Source organism: Chenopodium album, chromosome 26 (assembly GCF_948465745.1).
Source record: "Chenopodium album chromosome 26, dcCheAlbu1.1, whole genome shotgun sequence".
Taxonomy (NCBI): Eukaryota; Viridiplantae; Streptophyta; class Magnoliopsida; order Caryophyllales; family Amaranthaceae; genus Chenopodium; species Chenopodium album.
The window spans coordinates 5118969-5137574 of NC_137859.1; the positions used below are offsets into that span (position 1 = coordinate 5118969).

Consider the following 18606-nt stretch of genomic DNA (forward strand, 5'->3'; position numbering starts at 1 on the left):
TTTTTTTTTTTTTTTTTTTCCTAAAAAAAAGCCAAAATAATTATGTGAAAAAAAAAAAATTAAAAAAAAAAAGTTTTTTCAAAAAAATGACATCCTAAAATCAGGCCAAAAATAAATTCAAAACCCTTAAAAAAACAGTTTCTCTCTCCTCTTACTCTCTCCCCCAAAAAAACTTCCCTCTCCCTCTTTTTTTCTCTCTCTTCATTCCCCTTCTTCTCCTTCCGCCTTCTCTTTCATCTAATGCAAACCCTAAAACCCTTTTTTACCTCTTTCTTTTCTTAGGGTTTTTCACTCTTCTTCTTCGTTCTACGTAAATTTAGGGTTTAATTTCTAAGATTTGGGGATTTTTCTGTTGTTCTGCGTGCCTTTTGGTTTTTGTTTCTTCTGTTTTAATCAGAAAAAAATATGGTTACTATGTTGAAGACTGAAGGTGGGACTGCAATTGTTTCTGCTAATGTGGAGAAAACCATTCAATCGATCAAAGAAATTGTGGGTAATCACTCTGATTCTGAAATTTACAACACTCTCAAAGAAAGTAATATGGACCCTAATGAAACTGCTCAAAAATTATTGAACCAAGGTATATTTTCTTTGATGTTTTTGGGTTTTTTGATGTTAATTTTGTTGCACATTTCTGGGTTTTTCTGGGGTCTTTGGTTTGTTGATTGTTTTGAAATTTAAGGGTTTGGGAACTGGGGTTTTACTGTTTTAGTAGCTAATTTGAAGTGCATGTTAAAAAGGGGCTTAATTAGTGGGTGTAATCATGAAGTATTTGTAGTTTTAAGCTTATATTTTATGAAATCTTTTAGGTTTTTGATGATTGTTGTACTGTATTACTGTGTGTGCTTATTGTGTCTGTCTTTTTTTTTTTTTTTTTTTTTTTACCCTGTGCTTTTCGAAGCTAGGAACGAGAAGGTAGAGAAAAATAATGCCCCTCCTCTACTCAATGTGGAGTAGACTGAGATTTTAGAGGAATGAGGCAACTTTTGTCGAATGTGATGCCGTAATTTCTTGCTCTTAGGGCTAGATTTCTGAATTGATGTAAGACATTATTATATGATACTCTAGTTACAAAATGGGACTCTGTGTGTGTGGAGATGATGCGATGCAACGTATAAATATATAATCTATGGGTTTTACAAGATGCCCTGAATTAGTTCGAACGATTCAAGTACTCTAGAGACTAGAGAGTCTTGTGAGGGTTTAGACTACAGTGTTTCTGACTTTTTTTTGGCATCGATTTCTCATTATTGCAAGACTAGTGGCAGTTTTTAGGAATATATTGGTTGAATGATATGCATGTCTATGCAACATTTAGCTGGGAAGATTTTGCTTCAAAATGTAGGTTGATTGGGTTAAACGATTATTCTGGACTGTATAGGCCATCTAATTTTGTTTTTGGTGAGCTTTAGTTTGTTAGTAGATAGTTTGCCGATTGCTCATCTAACATGTTAACAGTGATCAAATTTACACTCTTACACAGTCTTAATTTATTGATTTTCACCTGGCAGATCCCTTTCATGAAGTGAGAAGGAGACGAGAGAAGAAGAAAGAGGTAATTTTTTGAGAATCCTGTCATAAATGTGTATATTGTTTATTTTGTGATTCAGCAAATAAATTACTTGTGTTCAAATTGTTGCTGCTGCAAGTTTTTACCCTTAAGTTGTTTTTGTTTTTGTATTTTTTTATTTTTTAAAAATATATATGTATTCTCTTTGCTGGGGTTTCTTTGTAAATTCCTTGTATGCAAACAGTTATCTTGGACTATGCTCCTTTTACCTGGTTGTGACTATGGGCTTCTGTTGTTATGAGTATTTGAGGTTGAGCTTGTGACTTATTCAAGTATATATTGTTATGTGTTGTCCTCTGGGGGTGGCTTTGTGTATGTGTGCTATAGATTTCATTTTGAACTGGAAATACTGGTCAATAGAGTAAAAGGAATATACAAGTATACATTTTCGTCTGTTTAATTTGTGTTAAAAATACATGGTATATATTAAATTTCTGTTGCATTATTACTTAATGTTTTGCGAATGCCACTTTGTAACTCTTATTCTCATGTATGGTCATTTTTATTTTTTCAATTATATAAATTTATGTTGTTGTCTAGGGTTGATTGTCAAGGTCTTTATTGTGCTGTTTATTGGTTAAAATTAATATATACTACTTAGAATCTGATACTAAATTGTGGTATTATTTCCCAGAATGCAGGTTACAATGGTCATGTTGAGCCAAGGAAACGGACTGAACATACAGGTCAAGGGTTGAAATTTTATGGTTCTAATCGTAATGTTCACAGAGGAGGCTACAGAAGGAATCCTGTAAATGGTAATTGGAATTTTGACAACCCAGTCTATTGTTCTTCTTTAAATTGTTTATTTTTTCAGTCTGTGTCCTGTTTAATACGAATAGAAACCATTTGGACTCTGTTTGTATAAACATTTTGATGCTAGTAATAATCATCTCAGTGTTGTAGTAAAATATTAATCTTGAATAGATTATGCATCTTTTATTTGATAGGTATGAATGTTGATTTGAGCAGATTGATTTTTCAGTTTAAGATGACTCTATTTTGAGTCAAAATTTTGAATTCTATAAATGTTGTGATTGTCTACATGAACCTAGTACTCCATTTATCCCACAGTAATTACCACCTAATGCTCCATTGATAATAATTTCTATTCTAGATGCTGGAGTAAGTCGGGAGTTTCGTGTTGTGAGAGACAGCAGGGTAAATCAAAATTCTGATAGAGATGCCAAGGCTTCAAGGCCTTCAACTCAAGTTTCATCATTGCCCAATGATCAGCGAAGTAACAGTGTTTCTGAGAAAAGGTATCTTTCACTGTCTCATCCATAATTCACTTAATTGGGCTGTTATGGCTGCTCTCTTATATTTTTCTGCTTTTCTACTTCTGTAAGGTGGTAGTATTATGCAGTATTACAATTGCTGTGTGATTTTCTCTGAAGACCCATTATCTGTGTACTGCTATCATAATTTTTCTATATTTTGGTTTGTTTGCTTTATACATATTGAAGTCTGGTGCATGCTATAATTGCTATACATTCTATACCTATCTTGGAATTTTATGACCTTATCCACCTCTCTTCCTTATGGAGTGGACTTTCTATCATGAATGTTTCAATTATAGGAATGAAGAGATATTCTAGCGGCTAAGATTATTGTTACACAGCTTAGAGGGTTGAGTTCAATTACAATCTAGCCTATGCGCCTCCCTATAAACGTAATTATAATATAGTTTGTATCTGTCCAAAGTATATTAATGACATCATTATGTTGTTTTTAGTTTTTACAAAAGATATAAGCTCTTATTTAAAGTCATGAAACATGTTAGATGATGTTCAGTAGTTATTTTTTATACTACCTCTGTCTCAAAATTGATGCATCTTATTCCGTAATGGGATGTTTCACAATAGATGCATCTATTCTCCTTTTAGTAAAATTTTATGTGCAAAATTACTGAATTACCCTAATCTTTAGGCAAGGACCAAACTTTACCTTTAGTACATAAGCCTTTATGGTTAGCACATGGGCATATATGTCAATCACTCCACACTATACCTTTTATTGGTTTGTGTGTTATATACAAAGGATGCATCAGTTTGGAATAGAGGAAGTAATATTCAATTATGTTCACAAGATGATTGTTAAAAACCAGCCTATGTAAATTTTCTTAAGATGTTCCTCTTTGTTCTATCTTCTTTGCTTTTCTGTTTTCTGAGCTGCATCGCTTTTCATGATATGGCAGTTCATCCGCAGTGCCTAACTGTCAGAGACACTCAAGTGCGCGCTCTTTTCAAACTTCCAATAGTGTGCGTGATTTCCGGCCTAAAATAGCCCGAGACTTAAATTCTGACTCTCGAATTGGGCCTTTTGAGAAGAAATCAGCTGTTAAAAATTCTGAGTCACAAGGTACAGTGACGAGGCCAAACGATTCGCATTCCCAAGCCGCTAGTACTGTATCTTCCAATACTGTAGGTGTTTATGCTTCTGCTTCAGATCCTGTGCATGTTCCATCACCCGATTCTAGGTCTTCTGTGGCCATTGGCGCTATTAGGCGTGAAGTAGGAGTTGTTGGCAGTCGTCGACAATCTTCAGATAATAGCTCGAAGTTGTCTTCTCAGCAAAGTATCTCTAATACTAATTCAGTCGTGGGAAGTTCATCCACAGCTGAACCATTCCAGCTGATTAATGCTGTTTCTGGACATGACCAAACTCATGCTACTGCTGTGGAATCTGCAGTTGCTAGCTCCACTGGAAGCAGATCAAACAGCCACTTCAGTAATAGATTGCATCAACAATCTGTTCCTCATCAGAAAGGTATGTATTACACTTTGTGTTTAGCCTTGAAATTCCAATGTTGTGGCATGATATTTCAAGTCTTATCTAGATAACAGATTAAATATTATCTCATCTTTCTTACAATCAGTTGTCTTTTTCTTATACTTTTATCATTTATTGCAAACCATAATTTAATTAATCACCAAAAGAACTAATACCTAAAGAAGCATTCTTTCATAATACCTCCCAAAATGATCTAGTTGACCTGATACTGCTGCAATTGTTAGGGCGTTCGAAAACTGAGGGATAGTAAACTCATTGAACATCTACAAACTTATGCAGCCTATTCTGGTGAAACCTAGCTGCATGTCCTGTCTTAGAAGTCACAAGCAGAGAGCTGACAGAAGTGCCCTGTTTGGTGTTAAAGTTGGAATCTCTCACTTGTGTTCAGCAGTCCAGCTTTTTAAAATATTCTATTCCTATTTTCCTACAGATTTCTTGAGCTTAATATTTCTTTTTGATATGGTATTCTTCCTAGGAAGCCAAAATAGTCGATTCTGCTTTGGTGGGAATTAATGCTGTGCATGCACAAATCTTAACTTTCCATTGGAGTTTTGGATATTACGATATTGGTGGCTAATACAATAGAAGATATATGTTGATATTTCCAACTAAGTATGAAAATGAGTACTAGTGCTTTCTTTTCATTAAAAAAGGATGCTTTGTTTTTTAGTAGGATAACGCAGTAATGCTTTTATTAATTACAACATTCAATCTAATGAATCAGGATTTTGGAAAATTAGATTTACCTCAAAAAAAAAAAAAAAAAAAAAAAATCAGGATTTTGGAAAATTGGATCCTTTTTTGGGGGAAATAGAACTTTCTATCAGTTTTTCTTTTTGATTGAAACCTAATATCGATTCAGTAACTGAACTACTGGAATAAAGCCTTAACTGCCCCTTATTTGTCACAAAGTCACTAACTGATAAATGACAGAGGATGCTAGGTAAGCTGAAAGACTACTGTCAATTCAAGTACACAGGATTATTTTGTTGTTTGGAGACAAAGAAAGTTTGAAATTACTTTTGAGCCAATATTCAAGTTCTAGTCACTACATTGCTGAAGCAATCAAGCAATACTTGCCTGATTATTTGAACACTCAAACTTGACTTTCAACTAAAGGGTTCTTGTACCTGAATCTAGTACAGGAAGTTGTTAAAGACTACCAATTGTTGAGAAAACTCAAAGGTTTGTGGAGACGTAGCCCCAGAAATTCAGATGTCATGTTTGCATTTATATATATTTTTTGGTGTATGCTGTTCTAGTCCTACTAGATTATTTCAGTCTTTTCTTATTTGGAGAATATTATTTCCTTTTCAAGTTATTACATACAGAGCTGTGTTTCCAATTGAGTTGAATATACATTGTTTAGAAATCTGATATTGAAATGTTCTTTAGGTGCTTTGCCTGGTAAAGAATGGAAGCCCAAGTCAACTCAGAAGTCTAGTGTGTCAAGTCCAGGTGTGATTGGATCACCTGTGAAATCTGTCTTGCATCTGGCTAATAATTCCAAAAATGTTGAGAACAAAGTGGAGCTGTTGCAAGATAAGCTCTCTCAAGTAAACATTCAGGAGAGTCAAAATGTCATTATCGCTCAACACATTCGGGTTCCCGAGAATGACCGATGTAGGCTGACTTTTGGAACTTTTGGTCTGGAATCAGATATTGCAGAGAACTCTGTTTCCACAACTCAAGCAGTCGATGGAGTTGAGGAGACACCTGAGGCATCTTCTAGGTTTGTTGAATTATTTGGCTTATTCTTATTTAATTAACATGTATTAGTGGAATTTTTCAATGCTTTGACACTCAAAATTAGACCCTGAATCTGAGTTACAGTCTTGTATTGAGCTTCCTGAACTATTATTTTGGCAGTATGTCCTGCTTCTCATGACCTGTAAAAGTCAATTGTTTTAGTTTTATTGCCCATTACTACTTTCATTGATATATGAACTTAGTAGCATGTCTTTTCTTCTCTGCAATGCAGCAACCAGCAGATAAGCTCTGCTGATGGTCAAATTCGGAATTCTGGTTCTAGTAGTCCGTCGAGGGCATCATCTGAAAACCAGTCGCCTGACAAAAAGGATTCCTCTGGTATTTCCAATGCAGAAGATTTTAGTGATATGGGTTTGGTCCACAACAGCTCATCTTTGACAGCTTCAAAGTCCCACCAACACCAGGAGTCTACAGAATTGCCTAATTTTTCCGTAAGTTTTTTTTTTTTTTTTCCCTTTTTTTATATAGCTAAGTGGCTGTTACTTTGATTTTTCTTATCTGATTTTCTTTAACAAGACGAACCTGTTCACATGCTTTTGGACAAATGCTAGTTTATAGTAGCCTTGCTGGTGGAATATTTATATAATACCTTATCAATGACTTGACGATGAGGGTGTAGACTAGAATACTACATTTGAGTTTTAAAGCAAGGCAGGGAATGAATGCTTTTTATTTTGTCCACAATATCAAAGATGAACATAGACCTCTGACCTCCGACCAGTTCAGTTTGCAAGGATGAATTGAAATGAATTTTTATTCCACTCTAGAGGTTACTTCTGCTATCTGGCATCATGTCTTAATCATTGACAAAGAGTTTATGTTGTATACCTCAAAATTGTCTCTAAACAATGCACTCTGAAATATAAATGACTGTAAAATTGAGCTGGGGCTTTAGGAAAAATCCTTAGATAAATCAATAGGTCATGAAATTTGCCATATTAAGGACCAAGAACTTGTGGCTTTTTATCAGCAGCCTTACATAAGTTATTTTGTGACAGTTGGAGCTTGTGTTATCTTCTCTGGTGTAGTAAATTGATGGGTTTCTCTGTTCTGAATCAATGCTACTTGTTTCCTTTCTCCTCTATTTTATATTTTCATCTGTTTGGTAATGTTTGATGGTCTGTTAAAGTGATCTATTTGGATTTTGAGCTGGGCACTTGGGCTTATGTTTAGATAAATCATCTACTTAGGCTAGCCAAGTCCACGAAACACAGGTTACGGGTTTGACTAGAGCTCTCTTTCTTAATGTTGCTTTGGCAAATGTCAACTTGTGTCATTGTGTGGATACAATTTGTGGAATCAGTACAATGTGAGAGGCTTTTCTAGTTGATTAACAAACCATGTAGAATAGTCCTTGAATTTTGTAATAAACTGCTTATGTAAGGACCTGAGTATGATACTATGATTGATAGTCATCTGTACAAATTTGATGTTCATGGTTAGACTTACAAGCTATGTGTTTCATATGGGAAGATGTGTTTTAGTTTAATGGCTTTACTCAGTGTGCTGTGTGTTTGTCTGCAGGCATATGATCAACAACCAGTTTACGATATGTCATATTTTAGACCTTCTATTGATGATGCTGTACGTGGATCTGGTCTACCCTCTCCTCAGGAGGTAGTTTTTGTTTGCAATTCATTTACAAACAAAAGTAGTCTGTCTTTTAATTTGTTATTGTGAAATGGATTTGTCATTTGTGTAATATGAATGTCATGGACATATTTAGCATTTGGTTGATTTATGTTTTTTTTGAAACACACTATGGGTTAGTTTTTGGGTTGTGGGTAGAGGTGTCAATTCGTATGTCCGGATCGGGTTTGAGTGAGGTCGGGTCGGATCTATTTTTAAACTTGTGTCGTGCTAAATCACTGTGTCCATGTGAGTTAAAATCTGAATTGGATTTTTTTTTTTGGGTCGGTTTCAGATCGGTTGTGGTTTTGACACCTCTACTTGTGGTGGCTGACAGTTGTGGGGATGGGGCTCTTAGGGTGAGGAGTTGGATTCTTGTTCTTATGTGCAAAGATGAGAAAGCATTATGCTCTCATGATTTAATTAGTTATCAAATACCATAACAGGGCCATATTGAAGAAATTGAGTACTTTAAGACATCAGTAAATGGAAAGGCTTTCTCTTTGCTAAATCTTTACAGCTCTTTTTTGATGTTGTGCTGACTGCTGAGAATGTGCCATGTTAATAATGCTTGAAATTGGGATTTTTGAGTTCGATTTTGTTCAGTCAGTACCTAAACTAATCTGCTTGTATCAACAGGCTTTACCATCACACTCTGCCAACAGTGTTCCGTCATCTTCTGTAGGAATGATGCAGCAGCAGGCACCTATGGCTCAGATGTATCCGCAAGTTCATCTTTCGCATTATGCTAATGTCATGCCATATCGGCAGTATCTTCCTCCACTCTATGTTCCACCAATGGTTCCTGGGTTTTCTGGCAACCCTGGCTTTCCCCACCTTTCAAATGGAAGCAGTTATGTCTTGATGCCCGGTGGCAGTTCCCATATTCCTGCAAACAGCCTTAAGTATGGGGTTCAACAATTCAAACCTTTTCCTGCAGTCAGTCCTACAGGCTTTGGCAATTTGGCTAACCCCTCTGGATATGCCATGAATGCTCCAGGAGTTGTTGGTGGACCTACAGGTCTTGATGATTCATCCCGCATGAAATATAAAGATAACAACCTTTACGTGCCTAATCCACAGGTATGGTATTTGTGGATTATCTTTCTTATGCATTTAAGTGTGTTCTTTCATTATTACTTGGACATTAATTGTGACCATTTTATGTTCAGAGTCTTCGGACTAGATGGCTACCAATAAAAACATCTGGAACCTTAGTTTCTGTCCTTATCTTTCATTACTTTATCATTTCAGGCTGAAACTTCTGAAGTTTGGATTCAGAATCACAGGGATCATCCTGGGATGCAATCAACTCCATATTATAATATGCAGGGGCAGGCAACTCATCCTGCTGCTTACTTACAGTCCCACACAGGTCATGCTTCTTTCAATGGAGCAGGTGTAGCGCAATCTTCTCAAATGCAATTTCCCGGGATGTATCCTCCCCAGCCGACTGCAATGCCCAATGCCCATCATCTGGGTGGTGGCAATATTGGAGTTGGAGTTGCTCCAACAGCTCCCGGTGCACAGGTTGGGGGTTATCAGCAGCCTCAAATCAGTCATCACAACTGGACAACAAATTTCTAAGCTAATCCATTCCGTGCTTGTTAATGTCAGGGATGGATTATTAGGTACAGGTTCCAAATTTTCTTGTTATTATGACCCCAACTCTTATCAATTTTATTAAATAGAATATGTGGTGTTCAGCTGTCTCACTCTCTCCTGTCTCATGCCGTTGGCTCTCGTAAACCTAATATAATCTAACATAGCCCTTTTTGAACACCATGCTATCGATGTTGTTCTTTCAGATCCTTAGCGTGCTCAACATTGATAGTACAAGTTCATATTAACAATTTCATCTTCTCGCTTGTTATTATATTATGTTTCCTTCTATTTTCGAATCCCTGACCTCTTGAACAGATTAGAGTTCTCAGACCATTACGGCTTGCATCCCAAGTGTACCGCTTGTTATTATATTGTTCTAACAGAACTTTGCTCTGTCAGCTTGAAGTTATCTTGTATATCCTGTACAACTAGATTGATTTGAATGAGGAGAAAAATTCTTTTCAGGTGTGTTATGAAAGTGAATAGTTAAGAGAGGAAAAAGCAGTTTATCTGGTCCTTTAATTTTGTAGCAGTCTTTTAATGTTGATGGGGAATAAAGCTGGGGTTGTTTCGGCTTTATCATAGGGAAACCGTGAAAGATGTAAAGAGGTAAATAACCGGCAAAAGATACGGCAGTTCTTTGTTGATCCCGAGGAACAGTTTTTGTCACTTAAACTTTGCTTCTTTTTTTTTTGCTTTTTGATCCAAAATTATATGTTCCCTCAATTTCACTAGGGTATACTTCGCTTTAACTCTCTTTATTCCTTTATTCCCATATTCACATTTACCCGTATGGACCATAGACTATGGAGTACTCCGTCGTGTGTTTAGTACCACTCTTTTTCGATATTGTTGTATTCACAATTCACCCCCTATTGAACAGATAAACTCGTGCTTGCGCATGTTTATGTTTAATCGAGTGGGTACAAGTAAAACCCTTAAATGTGTGCAGGGTTCGTAATTTTGGAACCAAAAGTTATTGATTTGGAGATCAGTGTGAAGGTTTATCAAAAAACAAATAGGGTTATTTTTGTCTAATGGTTCAATTTTCTTATACCTAGGGTTTGTGTTTGCGAATTGAATGTACATTGTACAAATCCTAAGATCTGTATTCAATTACTATAATACAAAAATGTTGATTAGTATGGTATACCTTCAAAATATGGACCATAATATTATGAGTTGTTATTTTCCTAAATATGGAGCAATAACTTGTCATTTTGAAGCATTGTATTAATATTAATAATATGAATAGGTTAGAGACAATGAGAGGAACAAATCAAAGATATTGTTGCAAACAATTACAGGCAAGGAACAGTGTTGCCACCTTAACATTTGCTTAATTGTGTGTGGTCCGTTTCTTATGCGAACACTGTTGTCGTTATGTTGGATAAAGCACATTCAACTTCATTAATTCTCCTTTGAATAGTATTTTTCTTAAGGAGTCCCAAGAATATCAAAATATAAATAATAAATTACCTATTATTGGGTCTAAGAATTCATAGCCATAGGTAATATATTGTTGCACAAATTTTAGGGCTCTTGTTTTATACATGAATGTGACAAATTTTAAGAGTGGAACTTAAACAAATTTCTAGATGAGAGTTGTAAAATTATTTCCATGTTGATTCTTATAACAATAATAAATGTGCTTTAGATGCATTTGTTGAGGTAAATGTGTTGTTTCCATGATTGGTGTGCCAATAGTCGAAACCATGAAGGCAAATGTGTCGATTTAGACCATTTATTAGAAGTAAAGTTTATAGGATTGGAAGAATAGAATAAAATTGAAGGCCTTGTGTTGTAAGTTGATTTGTTTTGTGCATGTCTTTAGCAAGCTTTCCAAAAGAGATCTAAATAATTGAGTTTACGGATCATTTTGTATTAGATAATGACGTTGATATTGTTATCGATCGATGTAGTTATAATCAGGGAAGTGAAAAAATGAAAATCAATCTTAATCCTACAAAAGATGTAAAGTCATATTCATGACATAAGTGTATAATTAATAAGGTGATGTTCTGGGATAATCTTAATATTGGTAGGAGATACATATATAGATGAACAAGTATATGAGTCAAAATCTCTTAAAGGCTCAACTTTAAAAGCATCTCCACGTGTGAGTTATAACAAAGGGATTAGTGGTTCACGTGCCACACGAGAATATGGGCCAATCTTAAGAAAGTGAAATCGGGTGGGTGGGTGACCCTATTGAGTTTTTTACATTAATAACCTCTTCTTAATTAAGGTCATGTGAATTGGGTGGCTGAACCTTTGGACTCTTTGGGAGCTACTTTTTTCTTTTGGAAATCCCTTTTGACATGTGAACAACAACGACATTGATTGTCTACTTGGAGGAAAATAACACTAACTCAGCCCTTCTTGTGTGATCAGCTACACTGTGTGACCACTTACAAAAGAACAAACTAACCCATATAAAACTGATCAAGTAACCCCTATAATACTAACTGAGTAACTCCTATAACACTAACCGAATAATTCTATAGCACCGACGAAGTAACCCCTTCAACACTGACCAAGTAACCCCTAATATAATAACGAAATAACCCTTGCCACATGGTGTGACCAACCACATATAAAACTTTGTGTTTAACTATACAAAGAAAAATTTGAAGTTTTCTTTAGGAAATACTAAATATAATATTGTTATAAGAGTAAACCATTTTAATTCATCAATTTTACTTATGATCAAATTTCCCATATTACCCCTAGTCCCTACTACCACAAAAATCCAACCATGCATCTTATAGATTTAAACAGTAATTAATCATAAAAGGATCACAAACTAGTAATCATTTCAATAAATCTAAGAAATATTAACTAGAGGTTGAGTAATCAATCCACCTTCCAAGTTTCAATTCTCCAACTAAAAAAGGATTGATATAGTTATAAACTTATAATTGATTATAAGATGAACATGCATTATTCTAACGAAGAAATGATGAAAGAAATAGACATTAAGTCTTTAATTATTTAGGTGGGTGTGGTATAACATCAAGTGGGTAACAAATTTAAATTTGACCCTTAATTAAACCAATCAAATTAAATTATAGGGAATTTTAATTTGCACCTTGTTACGCATACTTAATTGGCAGCCACTAATATAATATCGTAGCTTAGGTTGCGAGGTAGCTTAGTGCATGAGTACCTTGCATGTAGTTACGTCGCATCATGTATAGGAAATAATTGAAGGGCATTAATTTGCATGATAAATAATAATGGATCGATTAACGAATTAACTTACGTGTAGATTAGTGTGAATCAAGCTAGTTATTGTCGAATTAAACTTACTTTTTACATGCTACTTATCCAATTTAATGAAAACTTCCTTAGCTTGCGCATTTTTTTTCTTCTCGTGCAATTATATATGTTTAGTATTTAATCAATTTCGATCAACTTTTGAATTTTATATCAGTGTTTTCATATTAAAATGTTACATGAAGTAATGTAAGGGGGTATGTGATGATGATAGAGGAGCCTTTTCTATTTTTAGGCATACAGTCACAAGATTAATTAATAAGAAAATTCTCATGGAAAAATATTATGAAATTAACAGCTCTGATAAATTATATCCAAATTAATATAATACTACGTATATCAGGAGGTATGAGATGATGAGAGAGGAGTCTTTCTTTCCTTTTTTTTTCTTTTTTTTTTTTTTTTGACAAAGCCTTTTCTTTTTTAAGGAACACTTAATCAAATGATAAACTAATAAGGAAATTCTGTTGAATAATATAAGTAAATAAGCTAGAGAACTCGAAAAGAAATTTATGAATTAGTCTAATACATAAATGAAATAAAGGATTTCATATATATTTTCGTGGTTTGGATGTGTGGATGAAGTTGTTCACCATCAAATTGATCAAAATATTTCACATAAACACATTTACAGCTTTGAAAATATACTACTAGAAAAATATACTTTTGCCTAAATTTGATAATTATATATCTTGTTTGAATTAGACTATCAATTTCAAATTGATAATCAAGAATTTTTGAATTTGTAAAAAACCCTTGAAAGATTACTATAGCTACCTTAGCTTAGTGGGTTTGCTTCCAAAGTGGCCATTACACTTCCATGATTTGAATGGAATCTTGTCATTTTTCAAGTCACCTCACGAATCACGATCTCAAAATTTAATTGCATGCTTAAATTAGCATAATTTGATAAGCTAAATCATAATTTTATAATATGATCATGCAAATTAAAGTTCTAAAACAATAACGACACATGTCATCAACAACGATCATATACATAATTCATGCTTGTACTAGACTATTTATGAATGACCTAGCATGCATTATGCTTTAAACAAGGGTACCAAGCTAGCTATGATTTAGTTGGTGCCCTAAGGCTAATAGCATACTAGAATATATATAGTAACCTAGAACTACATTTAGCTTCACTAGCTATTTAATCTTTCGAAATGCAATAGTAGAGATTTATTAATCTTCATAGATCAAATGCCAACCTTTTTTTGCTAATTAAAGTCTAATCATGATTAATTTTGTTGATGTTAGTGCTACGTCAAGTGACTTTCTTTGACCCAAATTTATGTATGTTACTAGGTCCTAAAAACAGTTAAATATCATCATTCATAGGCAATCAAAGCTACCTACAAGTGCATGATGGATTTAAAGGCCAAGAGCGGATCTACCAATTTCTAACACCCAATTAAAATTGAAAACCTAAATCTTTGTTCATTTTGATAATTTGATATATCCGATCCATATATTCAGTTAATAGAATTCTCCCCGGTGCAAACTATACACAAAAATGACGCATGATTATTACTTTATTAGTATCATAATCACTAAATCTATATCAGAAAGATATAAATAGGGAATTCAAATTCAAGAGGTATATATAAATTTGTTAAAATATCTAATAAACACTAGCATGCAAATAAAATTACTAAATTCGCTATGAAACAAGATTAACTAGAAAAGGAAGCAAAGAGGTCTCTTCGTATCATTCCTCAAACCAGCTAAAGACGATTATTTAGTGTAAAGTACATATATACTAAACAATATATTTACATATAATTAAATATATTTAAATGAATTTATGGAAAGTTGTTATCATTATATATAACGTGAATTTGAAGGGACGAATTGAAGGAAGAGGGGAAAAGAATAGAAGAAGCATGAAAACTATATTACATAATAATTTTTTAAAGCAATAGTACAATAAAAAATAATACTCAATTATACATATTGGTCCACTTTTTTTATTTGTTCTAATCCTTTGCTTAATTAAATCAATCAATCAACATGAAAAATCAAATCTTACTTTTTATTTAAAAAATAATTAAATATTCTTGTACCTAAATTAAACATACAAGGGATCCTATCTTTTTTCTTTTTCTTCCTAATAAAGGTGGAATAGCCACGAGTGCAATCATTATTATGCATATTAAGAGTAGCCCACCAAGACATACACAAAAAAAATTCTTACTCTCTTTTTAACATGCACATGCGCACACAAAGGATCATCCAACTAATTAAAGTGGGTTTTAACTAATTAATTACTGTCCTAATTTTGGAGTACTATACTTAGTTCTTATATTAGCCTTTTTCTTAATTAATCTCGATCTCTTTCTTGTTCAAAAGGCTAAGATTAGTTCATATTAAGCTAATTCGTACAATACTTAATTATGCAAGTACTACAAAGTTAGCTAGAGGCTCCTAGTGTGAAAGATGGGAAGACACTAAGACAAATACCAAGTATATTAGAAGCTAAGACACCAAGTAGTACTTCTTGTGTCCTTTATCATGATGAGTGGTTCTTTTGTAGATACTCTTACATGTGATGTAAAAAAATACTTTATTACTTGTATACACCTAAGAAAACATGGACTAAGGGCCTGTTCTCATGCGTTGAAATTCAGATCAGTTCAGTTCAGCTCAGTTCAGCTCCTAATTTCCTTCTCGTATAAAATATTCATTTCAGTTCAGTTCAGCTGAGTTCAGTTAATAAGAAGAGGCTCTAAGTCAGGTCCGCATAAAAAAATAAAAGCATGACACCGGAAAAGTGCTAGACATGCATGTGATCCAACACTTGACACTGTGTTTTGGGTTGAGGCCTGGGAGTGCATACTTCAACACAACGGAATTATCAAGATAATTAAGCCTAGACACGAGAGAAGATTACAATATGGTATATGGAGTGTTACAATTGCACAATGTCATGGTATCGTGTCAATAAGTCAGAAACTCATGGCTTTGCTCTGCCTTTGAGCTAGCATAGATTAATTCTATATTTACACTAAGCTAGTAATTAGTACGGAGTACTAGGCAATGCAAGGTGAAGTTTGAACAATCCATTTGATGAGTATAGCTAGTAGATAATATTATCATTCATCTTTCGATCTAGAGAACACGTTAATAATCACATAAACAATTTGAAATGACAATTCAAATAGATATTATGATATGATGATCTATCTCTTTAATATTTTATTAACTTTTTTTTTTTGGATGACAACCAATTAATACTGACTGAGGTAGTATATGAAATTTTATTACTTAATATGTATAATTCTTATGCAAAAATATCTTTACAAAAAAAAAAAAAAAAATGCCTTCCTTAATTTTCTAGGTTAATAAAATACACTAAATTAAAAAAGGTGGAAGCTAAGTATTAGAAATAATAAGAAAAAAAAAGTTAAAGAAAAAAAAAGAAAAAGAATAGTGGTGTGACGGCTCTGAGTAGCAGTCCGAGTAAGCTGGAGTTGTCGGGGGAAAGCCAATAAATCGAGTTTCCTGCCCGCTTTCATCTCCAACCGGATTCGGGTCAGCGATTCGGACCTAATTTATTATGCATGCGTTGTTGCTTACTCGTTTTAATTTGTTGCACCTGTCCGACACCAAACTATTACGGGTAAAATTACCTATACAATGATTATGATCCACACAAATTATTCATCACGGTGTAATACACTAATATTGCGGCTGGATCAACCTTACCCGTGTAAAGTCACTGATTAAAGGATATGCGTTTTGGAATCGAGATCAGCTTGCCTAGTTCATAACGATTATAAACATATACATGCATGCCATTTTTGTATTTGTATATGTCGAGGAGATAATTCGGGAATATTGTGGAAGATCTTATTGGATCGGTGGAAATTATTTATATTGCAAACGTAAAGTATTTTGATAGAATGTCATGTATCTTTGGAAATCTAAATCATGTATTGATGTTAAACTTTATTAGACCTGTATGCATTTTATCGATGGCTAAGCTTTTGATTGGATCTTAGATCGATTCGTGCTAGTCCGGTGTGCAGATCTAAACGGGTTAAACTTTTTAAAATTTCATTATATTGAAATTAATGGATTTGATGAGCTATAAACCAATTTTATATAATAACTTTAAAATGCATGCATAAAATACTTGAAAATAAAATGTACGTATTCTAATGTAATATAAGTGTTGTATTATCTATTGTCTAATCAAATATGCAGTATATTTTAGTTTAGGACAGAGGCTGTCGCGAATATAAATAGGTAATAGGATTATAGGATTTGAGTATAACCAATTACGGAGTATTTTTATTTTATTTTATTTTATTTTGACGGGATTGTTGATAACCAATTACGGAGTATAACAAATGTTGATAAATAACATAGTTGAGTAGGAGGTAATAAATACAAGTAAGGCTCCATGTATCTATATATATCTCTATATTTAAAATTGTATTGTATCTTTCCATATGTGTTTTTAAGAAAAGAAAGATATACAAACAATTAAGAATGTTTTCTCTCAATTCAACATTTTACTACAGTACTAGTAAAATGCATGGAGGTTTATATGAAGGAAAATCTGTAGCTTTTGAAGGTAAATAAATATATCTACTTTATCAGATCATCAACTTCTTTTTCTTTCCATATTCAAAAAGCATTGAACAAAATAGGAGTTATCTTTTTAACAAATATTATACTCCGTACTCCTGAAGCAAATAATTATGAGTAGAAATTTATTTTGATTTTGTACATTTTTTTTACTGCCGTCTTTTGTGTAAAAGAAAATAGACTGCACATAAACTGAGGTAAGTAAAGTAAAAATATAATCTTCAGATATTTTTTTAGACCAAATTGTTCTTTTTTTTAGGGAATGAAAAAAGAAAATAAATAAATAATAATAAGGTAGGGCTTCTTTCAAAAAAAAAAAAAAAAAAAAAAAAGGTAGGGCATATTTGAGAGAAATGTAGGGCATATTTGATCACAGTATACCAGTAATATCACATAATCAACCACTTGTTCTTTGAAAAAAAAAAAAAAAATTGGCCACTTCACTTGTTTAACTAAACTAAAATCATTTTGGCCATTATTAAAAATTTTAACTAGCTAGCTAATAATCCGTAGTTTCTATGAGATTTTGTTCATACAATTTTTTGAAGAAATTTTTTTCCTCTAAGCAGCCTGTAAAAGGATTTTTAAGTTACAAAAATGATATTTTACATTTGATCATTGAGCTAATTTAATGACTAGTAATTGCTAAATAAAAGAGTCACAAAAGATAAATATGAGTCACAAAAGATAAATATTGTACGGAGTACTAGTAGTATAAATGACATTTGATCTCATATTTCGAGTCCATCCCAATGATTCAACAGTTGAGATAATCAACACCAGTTACATATCATTTCCCCCCCCCCCCCCCCCCCAAAAAAAAAAAAAAAAGAGGGAGGGTCTCTTCTTTCATCGAGGGAAAGGTAAGAAATTTCAAAGTGTAACATGTGAAGCGCAACTACGCAAAAGAGAAAAAAGAATGGGAAAGCAATTAATATTTTCATGTCCATACTTCCCTACTTGTCTTCCTCCCTCCAGCTAAGCATGCTCGATCTTCTATGCTCTAAATTTCCCTTTTTTTTCCAATATTTTTCCTACTTATATATACTATTAACTCATGAAATATACGGATTACATTTTTGTTATGGATAAGTATAATATTATAATTAATAGTAATAGTATCGTAAATGTCAAACGGTTGATAAGGTATTTGTATTACAACACAATTTATATTCAATTGAAATTAGATTAATTTTTGGCCAGGGCCAATTTTCAATTTAGTTCAAAGGTATTAAATAAAGTAATGTAAAATTGTACTGTAACAACTATTGATAATTATATCTAATAAAAAGTAAACAACTAGTTCGTATAATTTTATAACAATTCCTGTGATGGAATTAAGGGGATGTACATGTTACTAA

At 33.3% G+C, this 18606-nt stretch overlaps 1 protein-coding gene across 1 annotated transcript; it reads left to right on the forward strand.

The window, feature by feature from the left end:
• The first annotated feature begins 204 nt into the window (after nucleotides 1-204).
• On the forward strand, nucleotides 205-9542 carry LOC145617192 (uncharacterized). Its single transcript, XM_081671878.1, has 10 exons — nucleotides 205-580; nucleotides 1512-1555; nucleotides 2205-2328; nucleotides 2688-2832; nucleotides 3768-4339; nucleotides 5759-6095; nucleotides 6345-6564; nucleotides 7658-7750; nucleotides 8402-8845; nucleotides 9017-9542. The coding sequence occupies exons 1-10, from the start codon at nucleotides 406-408 to the stop codon at nucleotides 9347-9349; spliced, it is 2487 nt and encodes an 828-aa protein (XP_081528004.1). The 5' UTR covers nucleotides 205-405; the 3' UTR covers nucleotides 9350-9542.
• Nucleotides 9543-18606: the final 9064 nt, after the last annotated feature.